Source organism: Phyllobates terribilis, unplaced genomic scaffold (genome assembly GCF_046119375.1).
Source record: "Phyllobates terribilis strain yellow unplaced genomic scaffold, ASM4611937v1 Scaffold_2__4_contigs__length_985480577, whole genome shotgun sequence".
NCBI lineage: Eukaryota > Metazoa > Chordata > Amphibia > Anura > Dendrobatidae > Phyllobates > Phyllobates terribilis.
Window position 1 is genome coordinate 19,011,701 of NW_027362762.1, and position 22,306 is coordinate 19,034,006.

Genomic DNA, 22,306 nt, shown 5'->3' on the forward strand with positions numbered 1-22,306 from the left:
ACCATATGGCGGTAATATCAGTGCTGGTGTTTGTATAGAGATTCTTTTCAGTAACAGCGCGGTCATCTGCTGAGGTTCTCCTCCATCCACTATCTGGGTGCACCACCATAGCTGTAATCAGGGTTACCTGGTTAGGGGTCCAATCAGAAGTTTCACCGCCCCTGAACCAAAACCTTAGCTACGCCTCTGGGTGGAAATAAGTTTTTTTGTAAGGCTCTTGTGTTGTGATTGATGACCCTGCTGCAGCCGGCTGTGGTATCCGCTGAAGTCACGTCAAGTTCCAGCTGCAGCCGGGCGTATCCAAGTGACGCGCTCCCCGATTGATGGGCTGTGGGTGGTGTTTCACCGAGCGTCACACCCAGCATCCACCGCCCGCTTTCACCTCTCCTCTGCATTCATTGGGAAAGCGCGCGGTGGATGCTGGGCTGTGACGCTCGATCCAGTATCGAGCAGTGGCGAGTATGCTCGCTCATCACTACTCTTTATTCATTTTTTTCAAAACCTAACCGAAAAAAAAAAAATTTTCCAGCATTTTTTTGTGTAATGACTTAGCAGGAGTACAAAGATGGCAAAATTCATAAAGGCATTCATTATCTTTTTAAGTAATTTTTTCTTTTTTTGTCTTGTGGCACATGTTGGCTTTTTTTGTACGAAATTTTTCAATATAACGCAGGTGATTCATGAATTTTGTGCAAAACAATCTTTGCTTTTATTTTTGTCGTTAACCTTTGTTGTAACTTTTTAGTGCAAGAAGTCACAAATTCTAATAAAAAGTTGCAAAATTTGCACAAAAAATTTGAGATGTATAAATAAATTATATATATATATATTCATTCCAAGGGAGTACTTAGACTATATTTGCGCAAAAAAATTGTGACTCTTTAAAAAGTCACAATTGATGAATAGGCAAAAAACATTTTGAACCCCAAATCCCACCCACAATAGTGAACATAAGGAAAAAAAAAAATCAGGAAACACATATAAAGTAGACTTTAAAAAAGATGCAAATTCAAAGGAAAAAAAAGACGAAAATGAGGCAAAAAACACAGGGGCCTGAAGAAGGCCCTGCCGGAACGTGCGTTGGGGTGGATCTGCGCTCACCCTGGGAACCCCCTTACTCCTGGAATTACAGCATATCAGGTATAGTGTGCTTCCTTCCTAATACACAATGTAATATAGGCTTATTTATGAGGGATAATTCATTGCATTCTTGCCATATACTTCATGCTGTCCCTATAAAGAGTGCACCTATAGGAGTTAATTAGTTATTCTTGATTCAGTAGAGGTACTTTATTATGTGTTGACTTCATTATATTCAACTACTTTGCATTATTCCCATTGGTGACACGCATTTTCCTGGTTTGCATGTGAATGTCCATTTTCCTGCCATCGAGTTCCATTTACTTGTAAATCAGTTTTTTACTAATATTTCTAATAAACCTTCTACTTTTTGTATAATATTCTGTGTCTTTGGGAATTTTTTTTTATTGTGTTTTTTTTCGGATATTAGGTTTTCTAACCAAACGTGTAGAGTAGTAATGTTGGTGGAGGGAGATATACGGGTGCCTAAGCTCAGTCCTTTTATAACAGGAGTCACTATGGCTCAGGGTTACTTTCTACGACTCTGGAGATTAGATTTCTAAATCGGATGTTGATTGCACACGTATCGCACTTTCATTATGTGCAGCAGCAATGGACAGTTATGGTTTCATCAACATGTCCCCAAATTTTTTTGCCATTGCTCGCGATGAAATCTCCTCTGACGCTAGGCTGGGACTTCTGGCTCGGATGAGAGCCGGGCCGGTTACGTGCATGCACCCGCAATGTCACAGTGACATGTGAGGAACCCTTCCACCTCCCTAGCTTGTGAAAGACCTCTGAATTTCAGCACCAGCAATAATGAGATGTGCGATGGTGATGAGTGGAGGGGCCATAATGTTTATTATTATGCTTTCAGTTCCATATTATATATATATATATATATATATATATATATATATATATATATATATATATATATATATATATATATATATATATATATATATACACATATACATACACATATACATACACACACACACACATATATATATATATATACATACACACACACACATACACACACACACACACACATATATATATATATATACACACACACACATTATATATATATATATATATATATATATATATATATATATATATATATATATATATATACACACACATACACACACATCTATATAATATATATATATATATATACACACACATATATATACAGACACAGTATATAAAAGTTTAAATCTTCTTCCTTTCCCACCAGCCGTAAGTAGCAAGATGTAAAAATTAACATATTCGGTATTTCCGCATGCATAATTGAAAAATATTTATCCCATATGATGAACTTTGTTTTGTTTTTTTTACTTTCCCTAAGAAATGTAATTAAAAATAATCCAATCATTGTTTGGGGTCCCAAAATGGTACTAATAAAAACATCATCTCGGTGCACCCCAGACTCTCACACAGGTCCATTGACGGAAAAATGAAAAAATTCTGAATCTCAGAAAATGATGGCACAAACTAATATTTTTTTTTTAATAAAATTCTAGTTTTATTAATTGCTAAAAAAAGGAATCCTGAGGCTGCACATCCTACCACACAGCTATAGACCTGCCACATTTTTCTACAATGTGAACACTAAAATTTCTTCTCCGTCGTGTGACACCTGATGTTCAAGAAGATCTGATTTCTGGGTAAAATATTTCCCACATTCAGAGCACGAGAATGGGTTCTCCCTTCTGTGAGTTCTCAGATGTTCCATAAGATTTGATCTGTAACTAAAACACTTTCCGCATTGAGAACATGAAAACGGCTTCTCCCCTGTGTGACTTCTCTGATGCGCAACAAGATCTGCTTTCTGACCAAAGCACTTCCCACAATCTGAACAGGAGTACGGCTTCTCCCCTGTGTGGATTCTCTCATGTGTATTGAGACTTGATTTTTGAGTAAAACATTTTCCACATTCAAGACACGTAAATGGTTTCTCTCCAGTGTGAGTTTTCTGATGTTTAACAAGAACTGCTTTCTCCGTAAACCGCTTCCCACATTCGAGACAAGGAAATGGCTTCTCCCCTGTGTGAATTTTCTGATGTTTCAAAAGAGCATCTTTTCGAATATAGCATTTGCCGCATTTCTCACATGAAAACGGCTTCTCCACTGTGTGAATTTTTTGATGTCTTTCAAGATGTTCTTTAACCATAAAGCAAGTCCCACATTCAGAACACGAGAACGGCTTCTCCCCTGTGTGAGTTCTTAGATGTTTTTTAAGATTTGACTTCTGTTTAAAGCGTTTCCCACATTTAGGACATGAAAATGGCTTTTCCCCTGCATGAGTTATCTGATGTTTCACAAGATCTGATTCCTGGGTAAAAGATTCTCTACATTCTGAGCAAGAAAATGTCTTCTCCTCTGCGTGAATTCTTAGATGTTCCATAAGATTTGATCTGTGACCAAAACACTCCCCACATTTAGGGCATGAAAAGGACTTCTCTTTCGTGTGAATTTTTAAATGTTTTAAAAGATTAGATTTGTCACTAAAACACTTTGCACACTTAGGACAAGAATACGGCTCCTCCCCTGTGTGAATGCTCTGATGTTCAGTATCTGACTTCTTGGTTAAACATTTCCCACATTCTGAACATGAAAGTGGCTTTTCATTTTTGTGAATCCTCTTGGGGGTGGAAAGTTTGGATTTTTTGTTTAATTGTTTCCCAAGTTTAGAACATACCAACTTTTCACCTAGTTTACTTTTCCCAATCTGAGATTGATCGTCTTCTACTTCAAAATCGGGAGAAAGAGGGAGATTTCTATAGGAGCCTCGAATGGAGACTTCACCTGAAAAAAAAAAAAAAATCCTAATTATTTTACATGATGATGAATTCTTATAATTTTTATGTGAAAATCTCTACAGTATCACAGTACAGTGTTGGGCATGCAACATACATTTACTATGTCCTGTGATAGAAAATGTCATATTTATAGATTAATTATGGAAGTTCACCCACGATGATAAGACGATATCCAGTTAGCACAAATGTATTGCATGACATTTATATAAGAATGAAGCAATGCTATACAAAAGCACTTATTTTGCCGGATGCAGAAGTGTTTTAACAACCTCGACTAATCATATATTATACAAAAATTGAAAAAAAAATTACAGTAGAAATGACTGCACCAAAAAGCTCCGGGCCCAACATTGTCCCGTACTGTCATCGGCAGAGAGTAGGTGTCTCTTCCCACTCTATTTCTACCTCTTTGTCAAGGGCCAAGTGTTATCAGAAAATTATTGTTTATGGGTTTTTGTGTTAAATGTATTTTTTAGGGGGAAATGTTTTTTTTTTTTTTTTTAATCTATCCATCACAATCATTATTAAAAATAAGAATTTGAAATCTTCACTTTTCACATTGGCCATTGCGGCTTCTAGAATCTAACTTCCTGTTCTTTATGGGATGTAACATGAACAACTGTGGCAAAAAAACAACTGGTGACAGCAACGTGTAGAAGCAGCCTTAGTAAATTGACAACTAGGTGTTATAAGCCCGAGTGACTACACACAGAGGTCACCCACGGGATCGGTGAGGAGGAGAAGTGATGGCAGCCAGTTAGGCCATGGCGGCACAGAGACTTTATTTAGTATATACCGTCATACCCCAGTATAACACCCCAATGCAGCTAGTGGTGAATCCTCCATGATCCCACATGTACAGCTGTACAGTGGATGCAACACAGGACAGTCAGAGAAGAAAGGCTACGAGCTACAGGAGGTTCACAACAGATATCATTCAATGGAGAAATGATGGCGATCCACAAGTGACACCGGTAACGTAAAAACAGACGTCAACTGCCCACATAGAAACGACGTGACCAGCAATAAGCCCGGCCCATAAACACAGCTCATCACTAAGCCGACTGTAGGAATACTGGTGTGAACGATCACCGACACTATAAGAAGCCACTATGGAGGTGATGAAGCTGCTTCACTGCAACTGATCACATCCGGCGGCAGACAGGGCAGCGGATTGGTGGATGAGCCAGATCACCAGATCACAGCCCAACCAACCTGGTACTGATGACCAAAGGATAACAACCCCTAACAGGGGCACACAGCCAATCACAGCGGGGTCTACGACTACGGGGAAATATGCATCCTACATACACTATGCACCCCAGTATATATACACACTATAAACCCCAGTATATATACTATACATCCCAGTATATATACACTATATACCCCAGTATATACACCCCAGTATATATACACTATACACAAGAATGTACATTACTGGATACACCAGCGTATACACACTATACCACACTATATACCACACACACACCAGTATATACACTATATACCTACCACACACACACACACACACCAGTATATACACTATACCCCACACACACACACACCAGTATATACACACACTATATACTACATGAACATACACATTATTATAGGTACTTATCTATCCTCTCTCCATAAGCAGCCATGACCACTAAAAGAAGTCACTTGCCAGTAAGAAATGGAGGACACAGCACAAAGCAGAACTGTGGCTTGTCCTGCAGCTCCTGTCACAGGCTCTGAAGCTGCCATGTCCTCCCCTTCCCTCAGGCGGACTGCCTGTACTGATAACAGAGGGAGGGAGAGGAAGAGCCCTGGTTTATGCCCCACAGCAGCTTCTAAGAAGCGAAAGGGAGGGGAGCGTTAGACTTTACCAAGTGTTGGTGGTAAAGCCTGGGCGGCCTCTAGACGGGTTCACCGCTGTCTCTCCTCCTCAGCAGCCCTGGCACAGGCAGCAGGGTGACGAGGGCACAGGCAGCAGGGTGACGAGGGCACAGGCAGCAGTGTGACGAGGGCACAGGCAGCAGGGTGACGAGGGCACAGGCAGCAGGGTGATGAGGTCAGTGGCATGGTGACGTCATCTCACTGCTGCATGTGGAGGCCGGGGCTGACAGGCGCTCCTCTGCCCCAGTTCCACCGCTACACTGGTCAATCAGTGATCAGAGTTATATCCTCTGATCGTGGAGTCCGCCGCTGCTTCTCGCTGAGAGGGGATGCGGCCGCTGAGAGAGTTTAAAGGGCCGGCGCGTGCAAAGTTTTAAACTACTTCTACTACTTTGTAGTTCAGAGCTGCCAGCCCACCGGCCATCTGCCCGCCCCGGCAGATTGTCATTCCGGGCCTGTCTACATTAGTAGCAATGAACAATCTCTGAGTCTGGCCTTTGCATTGATGCATCTAATGAGTGTGTGAAGGATGCAAAGTGAGCTGTGATATCTTCTATTGTCACCTATTCTTATTGGTGAAATCTGGTGCAATCTGCTGTACGCAGAGCTGTTATCAGTCATTGTATAGAAAGATGAGGAGGTGAGCTGTGACGTTATTTTATTGTAAATGGTGGATCCTGTGAGGAGGAGGAGGACAAACTATATAAATGTAACCCCAAGGCTATGATTATACACCATGCTGTCTATTAAATTCACAGCAAAAGTTCCAAGTTGCATTTAGAGACATTCTGCTTTTCCCCTGGACAATCCTGGGAATATAGAGGACTGGGACTTCTCTCCGGAGGATTTCTCGGACTGGACCCATCTATAGGAAATATACACAGGACTGAATACATCGTCTACATGTGATGATCAGATGATGGGGGAGTCTAGGTGACCTCAGACCCGGCCTCTCCTCTATAATCAGGACGGTCTCCTCTTACCCGGAGATGTGAGGGGCTGGTGATCCTCCATCATGACGTCCTTGTACAGATCCTTGTGTCCTTCTATATACTCCCACTCCTCCATGGAGAAATAGACGGTGACGTCCTGACACCTTATAGGCACCTGACACACACAATGACCTGTCATTAGCAGACCCCTCCCCCAGCGTTATTATATAATGTCCCAGCATTCCCGGCAGCGCTCACCTCTCCGCTCAGCAGCTCAGTGATCCTGTGGGTCAGTTCTAGGATCTTCTTCTCATGTATCAGTGAATGAGGTGGAGGCTCGGTGATGTCACTCGGGGTCCTGCTCCGCCCTCCTGACACACGGGGGGTCACACACTCCCCAGACGACGTCTTCACTACTGTGTGATCCTGTGTATGGGGAGACGCCGATCACTACATCTATTCTAAGGATCCTTCACCTTTCCCGTCATTTCTCTGCTTTATTCCTAGAGATCAGTGATGTGATGTGAAGCTCTCACCTCTCCAGTGATCCAGTAGATTATCTCCAGGGTGAGGTCTAATATTCGAGCAGCCATGTGGCTTCTGTCCTGCTCCATCCTCGGGGGGTCATTTATGGAAAAAAACATCTTCCTAAAAAGAAGACGTTGCCTGAAACTAAGCAAAAAAAAAAGAAGAAGATTGGAGGCAAAATCCCGGTCTCGTCATACTTTACCAACTGAGTCTTCATTGTCTCTTTAAGGGATGGAGATCAGAGATATGTGGAGAGGACAGGTTACGGAGAATATTAGGGGTCTCAGGACACAGCTTTGAGGATCCCCAACTGACTGACTTCCGATCCTGGTCCTGAGCTGGCTGTCAGTCAGTGCTGGGGGTGCGGTTAAAACTGCCTCTCTTTATATGCAGAGCATTGATGAACCTGAACCTGTGTGACTGGAACCCGGGAAAAGTAACAATAATTACCTCTCGGCAGTGGGGGTCTATGTGCCAGCTCCCGGCAGGTTCACAGTGCTATTAACCTGCAGATTAACCCCATAACCTTATAGGCATCCGCCCAGCCCCCTCTTCCCCAGTCCCTCTAACAGGAGCTCTCTGGAATGCTCAATCTGTTGTAGATTGTAAGCTCTTACCAGCAGGGTCGTCATTATTTTTGCTGTAATTATTGTATTATCTTTAGCTATGTTACTTATGACTGTTGTATATGAACCTGTGAATTGTAAAGCGCTGCGGAATATGTTGGCGCTATATAAATAAAGATTATTATTATTATCTGTCTGCAACCAAATTTCCTACATCCATGATCTTTTCATTACTAACAAACTCACCTACCTCTGCATTACCGAAACCTGGCTCGCCCCCTCCGACACAGCCTCTCCAGCTGCACCTTCGTACTGTGGATTCCACCTTTCCCACACCCCCCGCCCCAGTAGCAAACATGGCGGAGGACTTGATTTTCTCCTGTCAGATAACTGCTTCTTCACCCATATACCACTGCGGCCCTCCGTTATTTTTCTAACTTTTGAGGTGCACTGTGTGCGTATCAACTCCCCCTCCAACCTCCAACTAGCTGTCATTTACCGCCCTCCAGGGCCAGCCACCACTTTCTTCGACAACTTCACCACCTGGTTACTTCATTTCCTATCCGCTGACATCCCCACTATCATCATGGGTTACTTGAACATCCCCATTGACACTTCCCACTCAGCTGTCTATAAGCTACTGTGGCGCCCCCGCGGGCCCAGTTGCGACAGAGGTACTGCATCTCAGCCAGAGGTTTGGTACCCCACTCTCAGGTAAGGAGGGAGCACTACCCGGGACCCACACACCCACATCCAACACCACACCACTAGATTGCTCCTAAGGGAGAGCACAGACCCGGTCCCTGTCTGGATGATGGAACTAAGTAGAGGAGGTGGGTGGAGGAAGTAGTTTAGGGGAGCACTAAAGGAAAGATTGAAGGTAGAAGGGACCACGCAAAATGACAGTTGGTGACGTGGGTCACATGACAGAAAATATAAAAGACAGGTAGAAAGATCTAGAAGAGCCAGTAAGTATGGACCGTTGAGGAGTAGGGTCCAGGCGGAGTGAGGGCCCAGTCAGAGGGGCCCAGTAGGAGAGTGAGGAGAGATGATCGGAGCAGTGAGAAGGGCTCCAGAGAGAGAAAGGATCTTAGGGGCACGGGAAGTGCGGAGTTCACCCATGCGCCCAAGTTCACGCCGACTGTGAAGAGATCAGGTCGCAGTAGGGGACCGGCCCCAGACTAGTGGAGGACTACAAGACTCAGCTAGCAAACCGGAAGTTGCGGTATCTCTATGTGCAGTAACCAAAAACCACACACATTCGCTGAAAAGGTGGCCATATAGGACCAAGGGGACAGAGAGGACGTCGCCCGACAAGGCCCGCGGCACTGGCTCGGGACACTGTGTGTGAGGGGCAGGAGGGCGAGAGCCAGCGCAGAGAGACGACCCGGGAAGGTACATAAGAAGGGGGTCCCGATCAAGTGCACCCAAGTTATCTGAGAGTTGGCTGGATCACTTTCCCGGAGGACACAGGACTCGGTGGGCTGTTATAACCTGCTGGCAGTTGTAATCTGGAACACCATAAAAACTGTGAGTAAACACTTGAATACTGCAACCCGCTGTGTCCTAGACTTAATTGCTCTGTCACCTGCCTTGCACTACAACACCAACATCCAAAATTCTCCTATTTACCTGCCCTGGGGCTTAGCTCTACCCGTGTAGTGGTAAACCATCTCTGCTGCGTCACCAACAGCTCCAGTGGATCTGAACAGCAGCGGCGGCCACCTATAGCCGCATACCACGGGTGGCGTCACAAAACTTTATCCCCAAAACATTATTTCCCCTCTCTTTTCTTTAGTTATTGATCGCCCTGGGCCCAGCACCCGGTCACTGCCACCATGACTACCCCCAAGAGGAACCAACCGGCCTGGCTACCGAGTACCCCACGGCCCCAGGGGGCGCGTTACTTGTATCTCTCACTTTCTCCTTCAGCCTCGCTCAATGGTCTTCCGCAGCCACTCACAAAGATGGCCACACTGGGCCTCATCTTCACCCGCCTCTGTTCCACATCTAACCCCTCTAACTCACCTCTCCCTCTTTTCTGATCACAACCTACTTACATTCTCTATCCTCTCCTCTCCAGGTCCACAATCCCCGCTCCACAAACTTGCATACCCTCGCAGAAATCTCAAACACCTCGACCTACACTCACTCTCAGAATCCCTTCTCCCTCTTACAGACAGAAATTCCTTACACGATGCAGATGCCACAACAGCTGCAGCTCCCAAATGGATCGCCCCCTCACACATACCAACGCTCGCACAATCAACAGGCAACCCTGGCAAACCAGCCTGACTAAACAACTGAGGGTTGCTGAGAAGAGATGGAAAAGGTCACACTCCAATGAGTACCCCATCGCATTCAAACAGCCCTCACTACTTTCAAGTCCACACTCACTGCAGCAAAACAAACCTACTTCTCATCTCTCACATCCTCCCTGTCTCACAACCCTAAACAGCCATTCAACACTTTCAATTCTCTCCTCCGTTCGCTAGCTACTCCCTCTCCTCTCAGCTGAAGGATCTGCCTCATTCTTCAAGCAGAAGATTGACAACATAAGGAAAAGCTATTGCGTAAAGTCCCCACAGCCCCTCCTCTTAACTACTCAACTCTCCTCCTCCAAAACCAGCTTTTCCACCATCACAAAAGATCAACTTTCATCTTTACTCTTCAAATCACATCTCATCGCCTGTGAACTTGACCCAGTCCCATCCCACCTAATTGAAAACCTTACTACAGTCTTCATCCCAACCCTAACCCACCTCTTCAACAACTAACTAACAACTGGAGTCTTCCCCTCATGCTTCAAACATGCCTCGATCACACCCATTCTCAAAAAGTTCTCCCTTGACCCAGCATCTGTGACTAGCTATCGCCCCTATGCCTCAAAACTACTGGAACAACGAGTCCATTTTGAACTGTCCTTCCACCTCTCCTCCTGCTCCCTCTTTGGTCGCATACAATCTGGCTTCCAACCGTAGCATTCCACTGAAACTGGCTTGACTAAAGTCACCAACGACCTACTAACCACCAAATCCAAGGGACACTACTCTGTCCTCCTCCTTCTGGACCTGTCATCTGCCTTCGACACAGTGGACCATTCCCTCTTACTCCAGACTCTCATCTCTCGGCATCACAGACTTGGCCCTATCTTGGATCTTCTTATACCTAACAGACAGGACATTCAGTGTCTCCCACTCACACACCACCTCCTCATCTCATTCCCTTTCTGTTTTGTCCCCCAAGGTTCAGTTCTAGGACCCCTGCTCTTCTCCATCTACACCTTTGGTCTGGGACAGCTCATAGAGTCTGACGGCTTTCAGTATCACCTCTATGCTGATGACACACAGATCTACCTCTGTGGACCTGATATCAACTCCTTGCTAACCAGAATCCCACAATGTCTGTCAGCTATTTCATCTTTCTTCTCTGCTAGATTTCTAAAACTTAACATGGATAAAACTAACTACATCATCTTTCCACCATCTCATCCTACCTCCCCAACTGACCTATCTATCAACGTCAATGGCTGCCCGCTCTCCCCAGTCCCGCACGCTCGCTGCCTCGGGGTAACCCTGGATTCTAATCTTTCCTTCAAACCACATATCCAAGCCCTTTCCACTTCCTGCTGACTCCAACTCAAAAATATCACCCGAATCCACACATTCCTCAACCACGAATCTGCAAAAACACTAGTGCACGCCCTCATCATCTCCCACCTCGACTACTGCAACCTCCTGCTCTGTGGCCTCCCTTCTAACACTCTCGCACCCCTCCAATCTATCCTAAACTCTGCTGCCCAACTAATCCACCTGTCCCCCCGCTATTCCCCTGCTTCTCCTCTCTGTCAATCTCTGCACTGGCTCCCCATTGTCCAGAGACTCAAGATCAAAGTTTACTTGCTTGGAAACTCTCCATATGGCTGAATTACAATAATTCTGCAAAGATGAGCGGCCAAAATCCCTCCAGAGCGTTGTAAAGACTCATTGCCAGTTATCGCAAATGCTTGATTGCAGTTGTTGCTGCTAAGAGCCCAACCAGATATTAGGTTTAGGGGGCAATCACTATCACACAGGGCCCTGTAGGTTTGGATTTCTTTTTCCCTTAATAATAAAGACCTTCATTTATAAACCTGCATTTTGTGGTTACTTATGTTATCTTTGTCTAATATTTTAATTTGTTTTGTGATCTGAAACATTTAAGTGACAAACATGGAAAAGAATAAGGAATCAGGAAGGGGGCAAACACTTTTTCACACCACTGTTTATATCAATTACAAAAAAGAGTGTTGTGGAATTTTTTATTTTTTTTTCACCATTTCACTTCATTTGGAACTTAGCTCCTATTTTTTCAGTACATTGTATGGTAAAATGAACAGTTTCGTTCAAGAGTACGAGGCGATGTCAGCTGAAAAATAAAAAAGTTATGGCTCATAGATGAAGAAGAGGAAAAAAAAAAAAAAAAACATCTTGAGGGGCTAAAATAACTAATAATAATAATAAACCCATAATTACCTGCCGCCCGTAGTCCTATAATAGTTATATACCGCACATTACACCGGAGCTTCAGTGCCGCAGACACCGGGGGATCGGCCGCTTCTTCCCGTCCTCTCCGGACTGTGAGCGGACAGGAGACGCACATATACCGGAGCTGAGGTCACTGCGTCTTCTCCGATCTCGGGGAGGTTTTCAGTGGTGTTTTCTGGCTTTGTGATGAGACTTGTATGCTTGATTCTCCTCAGTCCTGCAGCAGCATTTCCTGTGCCTTGTAAACTACAACCCCCAACATCCTTTGCAGCTCCTCTCCTCCCATTGTATGATGATAGAGTGTGATCCCACCTCACTACCGAGTCAAAGCCATGTGCTCTGCTGCCTGGAAGGGGCAGGTTTCGGCCGCAGACGTCCTGTCCCTGCAGTGAGCGCGGCCATCTTGTTGGTGGGAGTCTCCTAGTTACCAGGACTCGCAGTATTACACATGGTGGCAGCAGCCGGCTGCTCCTCCTGAGCTCAGGGACAGAGGAGATGGGGGATTTGTGGCAGAAGCCATCGTACTGACGGCTCGTACAATATACCATTATCCCCGTACTATATATACACAGGTCTCATCGCACATGGCGGCACCCAGCTTTCCGGAGATACCGAGTGGCATACAGTGGGTACGGAAAGTATTCAGACCCCTTTAAATTTTTCACTCTTTGTTTCATTGCAGCCATTTGGTAAATTTAAAAAATTCATTTTTTTTCTCATTAAAGTACACTCTGCGCCCCATCTTCACTGAAAAAAAAACAGAAATATAGAAATTTTTGCAAATTTATTAAAAAAGAAAAACTGAAATATCACATGGTCATAAGTATTCAGACCCTTTGCTCAGTATTGAGTAGAAGCCCCTTTTGAGCTAGTACAGCCATGAGTCTTCTTGGGAATGATGCAACCAGTTTTTCACACCTGGATTTGGGGATCCTCTGCCATTCTTCCTTGCAGATCCTCTCCAGCTCCGTCAGGTTGGATGGTGAACGTTGGTGGACAGCCATTTTCAGGTCTCTCCAGAGATGCTCAATTGGGTTTAGGTCAGGGCTCTGGCTGGGCCAGTCAAGAATGGTCACAGAGTTGTTCTGAAGCCACTCCTTTGTTATTTTAGCTGTGTGCTTAGGGTCATTGTCTTGTTGGAAGGTGAACCTTCAGCCAAGTCTGAGGTCCACAGCACTCTGGAAGAGGTTTTCATCCAGAATATCTCTGTACTTGGCCACATTCATGTTTCCTTCAATTGCAACCATTCGTCCTGTCCCTGCAGCTGAAAAACACACCCATAGCATGATGCTGCCACCACCATGTTTCACTGTTGGGATTATATTGGGCAGGTGATGAGCAGTGCCTGGTTTTCTCCACACATACCGCTTAGAATTATCACCAAAAAGTTCTATCTTTGTCTCATCAGACCAGAGAGTCTTACTTCTCATAGTCTGGGAGTCCTTCATGTGTATTTGAGCAAACTCTATGCGGGCTTTCAATATGCCTTGCACTGAGGAGAGGCTTCCGTCGGGCCATAAAGGCCTGACTGGTGGAGGGCTACAGTAATAGTTGACTTTGTTGAACTTTTTCCCATCTCCCTACTGCATCTCTGGAGCTCAGCCACAGTGATCTTGGGGTTCTTCTTTACCTCTCTCACCAAGGCTCATCTCCCACGATTGCTCAGTTTGGCTGGATGACCAGGTTTAAGAAGACTTCTGGTGGTCCCAAACTTCTTCCATTTAAGGATTATGGAGGCCACTGTGCTTTTAGGAACCTTGAGTAATGCAGAAATTATTTTGTAACCTTGGCCAGATCTGTGCCTTGCCACAATTCTGTCTCTGAGCTCCTTGGGCAGTTCCTTTGAGCTCATGATTCTCATTTGGTCTGACATTCTCTGTGAGCTGTGAGGTCTTATATAGACAGGTGTGTGCCTTTCCAAATCAAGTCCTATCAGTTTAATTAAACACAGCTGGACTCCATTGAAGGAATAGAACCATCTCAAGGAGGATCACAAGAAAATGGACAGCATGTGACTTAAATATGAGTGTCTGAGCAAAGGGTCTGAATACTTATGACCATGTGATATTGCAGTTTTTCTTTTTTAATAAATTTGCAAAAATTTCTACATTTCTGTTTTTTTTTCAGCCAAGATGGGGTGCAGAGTGTACTTTAATGAAAAAAAAATGAACTTTTTAGAATTTACCAAATGGCTGCAATGAAGCAAAGAGTGAAAAATTTAAAGGGGTCTGAATACTTTCCGTACCCACTGTATGTGCCTGTGCATGGTGGGATCGTTCCACTTTTCTATATTGCCGTATAATTGGTCAGATTCGCCTTTCAGGGGCTTTGTAACGCTGGGCGGTAATCAGAAAGGCAGGCCAGAGCCCACACTTGACATGTAGTATGTACTTACTGTGGGCCTGGTGATGTATCTATGTCGGTGGTCAACAACCTTTCTTACCTTGAGAGACACATTCAATTCTGTGAGATGGTCACGAGTCACATGTGGTGCACCCCTTCGCCTCCACCAGTGTCACCCAGAGCCCTAATTAAGGGTATAATGACAGCCAAAGCTTCCCCACAGAAAACACTGTGTGCCCTCTCCCTGGCAGGCAGTAGCTTACATCCGAGGGTCACCAATTTACCCCATTTAGAATTCTCACATGAAGCGCTCCTAGCAATTATCTCATCCAGCGTCCACGCCTCTAATAGTATCATCCTCTCTTCAGCTTACCATATTTATCCCCACTGTAAGGCAGCGCTAGTCATCATGCTGGGGGACACTCGCTTCACCGGGTCAATTAAAGCACACATGCGACAACTTTCCAGTATTTCACAATCCAGCAGTTTATTACACTTCATAACTGCTTGTAACTGAGTCCATCTCAGTGGCTCGCCGACATATTACACATGTAATGTCCAAGAGCCTTTCCAGTGACAGATATGTCCACTTGGCTCCAGATACAGCCTTCAGCAAGGTAACAATATAAATGTCCACATCAAGCAGTGTTTTACCTTTGCCGGGTTTTAGCTGCTTCAGATTTGTTCTGCCACAGCTGTGGCTTTACGGCTTCCCAGATGGGGGTCTCCAGCCCTTGTACCTTCAAAGGCTACTGGTATGTTTTCACACATAACATCCAGCCTCTGCCTTCCAGGACTCTTGCCTTCCAAGCATCTTGCCCTCCAAGGCTACTGGCATCTCTTACACACAAGGATCCAGCCTCTGCCTTTCAGGCTTCACCAGGCTTCACACTCTCATGGTGTCCCACAGGGGAACAGGCCTCACGCCTTTCACACCCTGTCTCAAAACTAACAGGGTTTATACATCCTCCAGTGCACACACAGGACCTGTGCTGATGTAACAGTCATGTGATCAGACCTTCTGTGTGCAAAGGACCTGTGCTGATGTTACAGTCATGTGATCAGTCACCTGAGAGGGAGGTACATGGTCAGCCAAAACACACCCTGGACCTTTACAGTAATGCCGCAAGCCGCTGCATTACATATCCCCCCTCTGTTCAAACTTGTGGGGTTGAACACATAATATACACAATCACATTATAACCCACAGTTCACACCGAGACCATGTACTTGACAATTGCGCTGCTCAGCCCCTGGAACATTAGTCATCGACATTAGCCCATTCCTTAGAGACCTACCATTTGTCATTGTCACTGACTTCGTCAAGTCACATTTCCGGGTCGTAACCTTGTCAGACCTCCCCCGCTCCCAGCGGTCAATACAGAAGTGTGACTCATATGCCCTGGTAACTAAGGTCAGGTTCGAGTCCGTACTGTCCCGTACTCTATTGGGTCGTTTGTATGGGCCACTCAGACCTGAGTTACTGGAGGTCTCACTACCTCTAAACCCACGCCCACTATCCTCAGGACATCTTGGAAAGTCTCTAACTTCTACTGTAGCCGTTCTATTATTTGAAGGGCCCTTTCTCTGTCTGGTCCCACAATTTCTAGATGGCTGCCATCTTCTGCTGCTCAGACGATGCTGTCTTTCCACTCGCAGTCTAGCGAGATTCAACTGTTCTACCTCTCGCAGGTAGGTCACTCGGTACTCCATCAGCATGCGTATATATGCAAGACTTTCTTCCGTTCCTACAGCGGAGAATGACACCATGCCGTCTTCATCTGGTATCCAGTCCTGACGATCACGTGGACTGCTCACTTTCATCACACCAGACTTCTTTACCATCATCTGCATGGCTCGGCCATTTCTCCCAATAAGCTTTCTTACCAGAGCCTGAGGCACCCGGATGACCTCTTCATGCAGACTTTGAGCTTTTCTCATAAGCTCCAGTTGTCTAACAGCTTGTTCCGTCTTCAACCGGAGAAACCGCTTTGTACGAACACCGCCAGTGCATGTCACTTAGGATAGCCACCCTCTTCACTGTGACTTCGGTTGTGGACAGGACCAGCAGCTGTTTAACTTCTGAGGTCGAGTACACCTTACAGGCTCCCACGGCCTTCTTAAACTCTTCATGCATGGACTCACTGGTGCATTCTTCTCTCAAATCCTCGGGTACATCTATGAGGCACTTGTATCGAGAGGTTTCTATCTCACCAGTGGTCTCCAAACGATCATCTAGCTCAGGATTCAGGGGCAACTGACTTTCAGCTTCTTCACCCTGTATGCTTCCCCTGAGCTGACTCACAGCTACAAATTCAAGAATTTTCATCTTGACCACTTCCATCTCATACTTATCTTCTGTTAACACACTCTTAGCTCTCCTCAGGTCCACCTTGTCATGGTATAAAGGAGTAAGTGCAACTTTTTTTCCCTTTTCCTTCTCCAAGGAGGCCTCGTTCACTGAGTGATACTTTGTCAGGCAACCTTTGAGCTCGAAAACTTCTTCCTCTAGCTCCGCTACTCGCCTCTCAGCAGCCCATCTCTGAAGCTCTTCCTGCTTCAACTGCTCCTTTAACAGTAGAGTTCTCTCTGACCTCTCTGTCTCCCATGCGCCCACTCGGCTCTAAGCAGCCAGTCTCTCAAGCTTCTCTTGCTTCAAATGGGCTTGTAGCAACTCCTTGAGCTCCTTGATCTCGGCTTTTACATCCACCAAATCACCCAAGCTCGCATTATTCAAAGAGGCATTTGCTTCATACATCCCTTCTCCGATATACTCCTCCATCCTGCAGAAACTTTCCTTAAGGCACGTCTCTGCCCTCTGGAGATCATCACAGCTCCTTCACCTGAGCTTCCAGACCTAGGGTCTTTCTGCGGAGATCATCATTTTCATCACGGGTGTCCTGCAGAGTGGTCTCAAACACTTGGCGCATGTGCTCTGCATTCGCCTTATCATCCTCTAGTTTTTCTTTAACCCTGAGGAGATCCTCATAGTCTCTCTTAATTTGTTGCAGTTCCCCACTGCGTTCACCATATTCCTTCTTGGATTCACACAGCTCCCGGTTGAACTGTTTGCGCAGTCGTTCTAGGTTTTGTTCACTCCCAGAAACTTCATCCTGCAGCGCCTCCTTCTCAAGCTTCAACTGAAAAACCTCCTCCTTGGTTTTGCGGCGGTCCTCCTTCATTTCCTGGAACATTTCCTTCCATTGGTTAATTTCCTTGTTGCTTCCCTCCAGGTCTCGCTGTAAGTTCCTCACAACCTGGTATATTTTATGCTGTTCAGACTCCAGGCTCCGCTGGTCTGAGGACACGTTCTCCAGGTTTTCCCATAGTTGCTGCACATCACTCTGACACTGCTGCCTGATAGGCTCCAGCTCTTGGTCATGACTGGCCGCCTCCTCTTTCAGGGCTGTCAGATCCTGATCCTTCTGTCTCAGTACTGTACCGGAGGTTGCTACTGGCAACGTCACCTCCTCTTCTGCTTCTAAAGGAGGATCCACACTTGGAACAGAGGCACACAGTACTACATTTTCTTTATTTTCACTTGCAGAAAAGACTACAGGAGCAACCTTTTTGTGGCCCTTGCACCGTCGACGACGAGAGGGGGACTTTCTCTCCTCGTCTAGCTCCTCCTGACTGAACTCTCCTTCTACTTTCGTAGTGTCACCGTCAGCTATGGGGTCTGTGTCACTCCCCATGGTTTTGTGGACTAACAGGTCACCTCCCACTTTGACGTCAACCCCTTTTACTGGAGCTACTCCGTTATCAATGGTCAAATTGTCATTTTTAGGTGGTACCAACCCACAACCAGTAACAAATTTTGGTTTTCTATACTCCATGCTCTTTTGAAAATCCGCCCCCTTTTGAGACTCTGCCCCCTTTTGGACACCCACACCTGTAGGGGGAATTTTACAAAAAAAATCAACAATAGTCTTAGGACCCAGTTCATAACATCTCTTACCACCTCCCCAGGCACTCTGGGACAATACTGGCGCCCCCGGAGAGTTCACAGAATGGTCCCCTGCGCCATTCTATACGGTGCCCACAGCTCCTGCCGTTCCTGCACCATGTCCTGTAGACGTTTCTCAAATACCTGTTGCGGTTTTAACCAGCACTTTAATTGCTCAATAGCTTCAGTTTCATTTGCTGCTCCGTTCACAGCCATCGCGGTACACTATTCACACTAGACACTTCACACCGCTCTCCCCGGAAAATTTTCGTGGCCCCGCTGAGCCACAGCAAACCAGGTTTGAGTGCGAGGACAATTTTCGCAACCCTGCCGAGTTACAGCCAGATGCTTTAATCTTCGTGACCCCGCCGAGCCACAGCAAACCAGGTTTGAGTGCGAGGACAATTTTCGTAACCCAGCCGAGTTACAGCAAGATGCTTTAATTTTCGTGACCCCGCCGTTACCCCTAGCAACCAGGCTGCAGTTGCCCCTAGCAACCGGGCTGTAGTTGCCCCTAGCAACCGGGCTGCAGTTGCCCGCATTCTCCAACCACATGTAAGGCAGCACTAGTCATCATGCTGGGGGACACTCGCTTCACCGGGTCAATTAAAGCACACATGCGACAACTTTCCGGTATTTCACAATCCAGCAGTTTATTACACTTCATAACTGCTTGTAACCGAGTCCTCCTTCCCTCAGTAAGAGCAATGAAGATGGGTCATGGCTGGGTCTTCCAGCAAGACAATGACCCAAAACATACAGCCAAGGCAACAAAGGAGTGGCTCAAAAAGAAGCACATTAAGGTCATGGAGTGGCCTAGCCAGTCTCCAGACCTTAATCCCATAGAGAACTTATGGAGGGAGTTGAAGCTCCGAGTTGCCAAGCAACAGCCTCAAAATCTTAATGATTTAGAGATGATCTGCAAAGAGGAGTGGACCAAAATTCCTCCTGTCATGTGCACAACCCTCATCATCAACTACAAAAAACGTCTGACTGCTGTGCTGCCAACAAGGGTTTTGCCACCAAGTATTAAGTGTTGTTTGCCAGAGGGATCAAATACTTATTTCTCACTGCAAAATGCAAAAAAAAAATCTAATTTATACAATATGATTTTCTTGATTTTTTTGGATATTCTATCTCTCAATGTTAAAATTAACCTACCCTTAAAATTATAGACTGTTCATGTCTTTGTCAGTGGGCAAACTTACAAAAACAGCAAGGAATCAAATACTTATTTCCCCCACTGTATAATTGCGTGTCATCAGCATAGAAATGGTACTGAAAACCAAATCTACTGACTGTTTGTCCAATAGGGGCAGTAATGTAGGGAGATGAGGAGAGGACCTAGAGCTGAAACCTGAGGAACCCCAACAGTAAGGGGAAGAGAAGAGGAAGATGAGCCATAAATAGGTACTGTGAATGAGCTGTCAGAGAGATAGGAGGAGAACCAGGAGAGAAGGGTGTCCTTGAGGCGGATAGAGCGGAGCATAGTGAGGAGGAGCTAGTGATCCACAGTGTCAGATGCGGCTGAGAGATCCAGGAGAAACAACAGAGAGCAGTGACCATTATATTTACCTGTTAATAGATCATTAGAGACTTTATTGAGGGCAGTTTCAGTAGAGTGTGAAGAGTGGAAACCAGATTTTAAAGGGTCAAGAAGAGTGTTAACTGAGAGATGGCGGAGCAGATGAGAGTGGACCAAGCATTCTAGGAGTTTAGAGATGAGAGATTAGAGACAGGTCCCTAATTAGTAGCACAGTTTTGGTCGAGGGATGTTTTTGTAAGTAATGGGTGTATGCTGGCATGTTTGAAGGAGGAGGGAAAGATACTAGATGAGAGACAGAGGCTAAATATATTAGTTAGGTGAGTGGTGACAGCCGTGGAAAGGGAATTGAGGAAATGTGAGGGAACAGGGTTACTTTTGCAGGTAGTAGGGTGAGAAGAAGCGAGGAGCCAGGTAACTTCTTCTTCCATGACCGGTTCAAAGACAGAGAGTGAGCTAGATGAAGTGCAGGAGGGACGAGAATACATGATATCAGGGGATTGTGAGAAAATTTCCAGTTGGATATGATCAATTTTTGCTTTGAAATAATTGGCCAAATCATTGGCACTGAGGTCGGTGGTCAGGGCCTGCACTTTTGCACTGAGGAGAGAATGAAAAGTGTCAAAGAGTAATTTTAGGATTGTTGGATAGTGAGGTGATGAGGGTGTTGAAGTTGCTTGTTTGGAGAGATGAAGTGCAGACTTTTATGTTTTAAGTATAAACTTATAATGGATGAAACTTTTGGCCAGATTGAATTTTCTCCACAGACGTTCTGCACATTGGAGCACCGCTGTAGGAAACGTGTTTGCAGCATGTGCCAGGGCTGCTGCCATTTGTGCTGAGTTGTTCTATGTATAGGAGGTGCAGCTTCATCCAAAGCATATTGCAGTGTTTAATTATAATGTTTCAGTGCAGAGTCAGGACATGAGAGGGAGGAGATCGGGGCCAATAATGACTGCAAATTCTTCAGAAGTTTCTGGGTATTAATGGCACATCTACTCCTTGACATGTGGTAAGTGGAGGTGAGCGGGGAGACAGTTCTTGACAGAGAATGAGAGAAGGTTGTGGTCAGAGAGCGGGAGAGTGGAGTTAGTAAAGTCATACACTGAGCAGATCAGGGAGAAGATCAGGTCCAGAGTTTTCCCATCTTCATGCGTAGGAGAGTTAGTAAGCTGTCAAAGGCCAAAAAAGGAAGTTAGAGACAGAAGATGAGCAGCAGATGAGGAGATGGGATCATCAATAGAGATGTTAAAGGGAACCTGTCACCAGAAAAAATGCTGTTAACCTGTAGATATGGGGTTAATCTGCAGGTTAATTGCGTTGCCCGGCGCCCGCACTTAGCCAAACACTGCGGGGAGAAAATTAACTAAATTGCACCCCCAGCGTTCTGGTTTCAGTTATTGGGGTGGCGCTGGTGCAAGGTGGGTAGCAAAGTGATTGAGGAACTGATGGGTGCGGCCCAGAGTTTGATATACAACCGCCATCACAGGAAGAAGGTTGGGTAAAGTCTGACAGTGTGGACCTCAAAAGAAGGGAAGATAAGTGAGGGTACTGGGGGGATAAACTGAAAAGTAAATTTTGTTGAAAGGAGCAGATTAACACCTCGATCTTCTCTGCTCTCAGGTATGGGGGTATGTGAAAAATGTAGGCCACCATATGAGAGTACAGCAGTGGCGGGGGAATCAGACTGCTGGATCCAGGTTTCATTAAGAGCCAGAAGGTTAAGGAAGTTTGAAAGGAAAAAGTTATGGATGTTGGAGAGTTTGTTACATGCTGATAGTGGGTTCCAGAGGTCACAGTTAAAAGAGACAGAAGGCATGCAAAGAATATTAATGAGATTTGCAGGGTTTCTGAGTGTAGCAGGGAAGGAGTTAAACTTACTATTACAAGAAAGGCCAGGGTTAGGAGAAATATCTCCTGTGACTAGGAGAAAGACAATAGAGAGAGTGAGCAAATAGTTAAGTGATTTGTGAAAGCGTCTCTTGTGTTGTATGGTGGGAGAGAATGGATCTGTGTGGTTTCAGATTATGGAAAAGCGTGGAAGCTGTACATAGGAGAGGGGAAGAGAGAGGGGCTGATATGGATGGTGTGCACAGAGTGTATGAAAGAGCAGTATATATG

The 22,306-nt window shown here is 45.3% G+C and overlaps 2 protein-coding genes across 2 annotated transcripts in view; both read right to left on the reverse strand.

Moving 5' to 3' along the window:
* Positions 1 to 2,595: 2,595 nt before the first annotated feature.
* Positions 2,596 to 22,306, reverse strand: part of LOC141243630 (uncharacterized) — a 105,800-nt gene continuing 86,089 nt past the window's right edge. Inside the window, exon 16 of the mRNA XM_073668941.1 lies at positions 2,596 to 3,658. Within this exon, the coding sequence (XP_073525042.1) occupies positions 2,693 to 3,658 (966 nt within the window). The 3' untranslated portion in view covers positions 2,596 to 2,692. The remainder of the gene's footprint in view (positions 3,659 to 22,306) is intronic.
* LOC141239654 (uncharacterized) lies at positions 6,584 to 8,858 on the reverse strand (the record flags this gene model as incomplete). Its single annotated transcript, XM_073668556.1, has 5 exons — positions 8,078 to 8,858; positions 7,270 to 7,405; positions 6,992 to 7,159; positions 6,785 to 6,908; positions 6,584 to 6,666 (listed from the first exon to the last, which is right to left on the reverse strand). Coding segments are annotated over exons 1-5 (756 nt in total), but the record flags the coding sequence as incomplete, so codon positions are not given.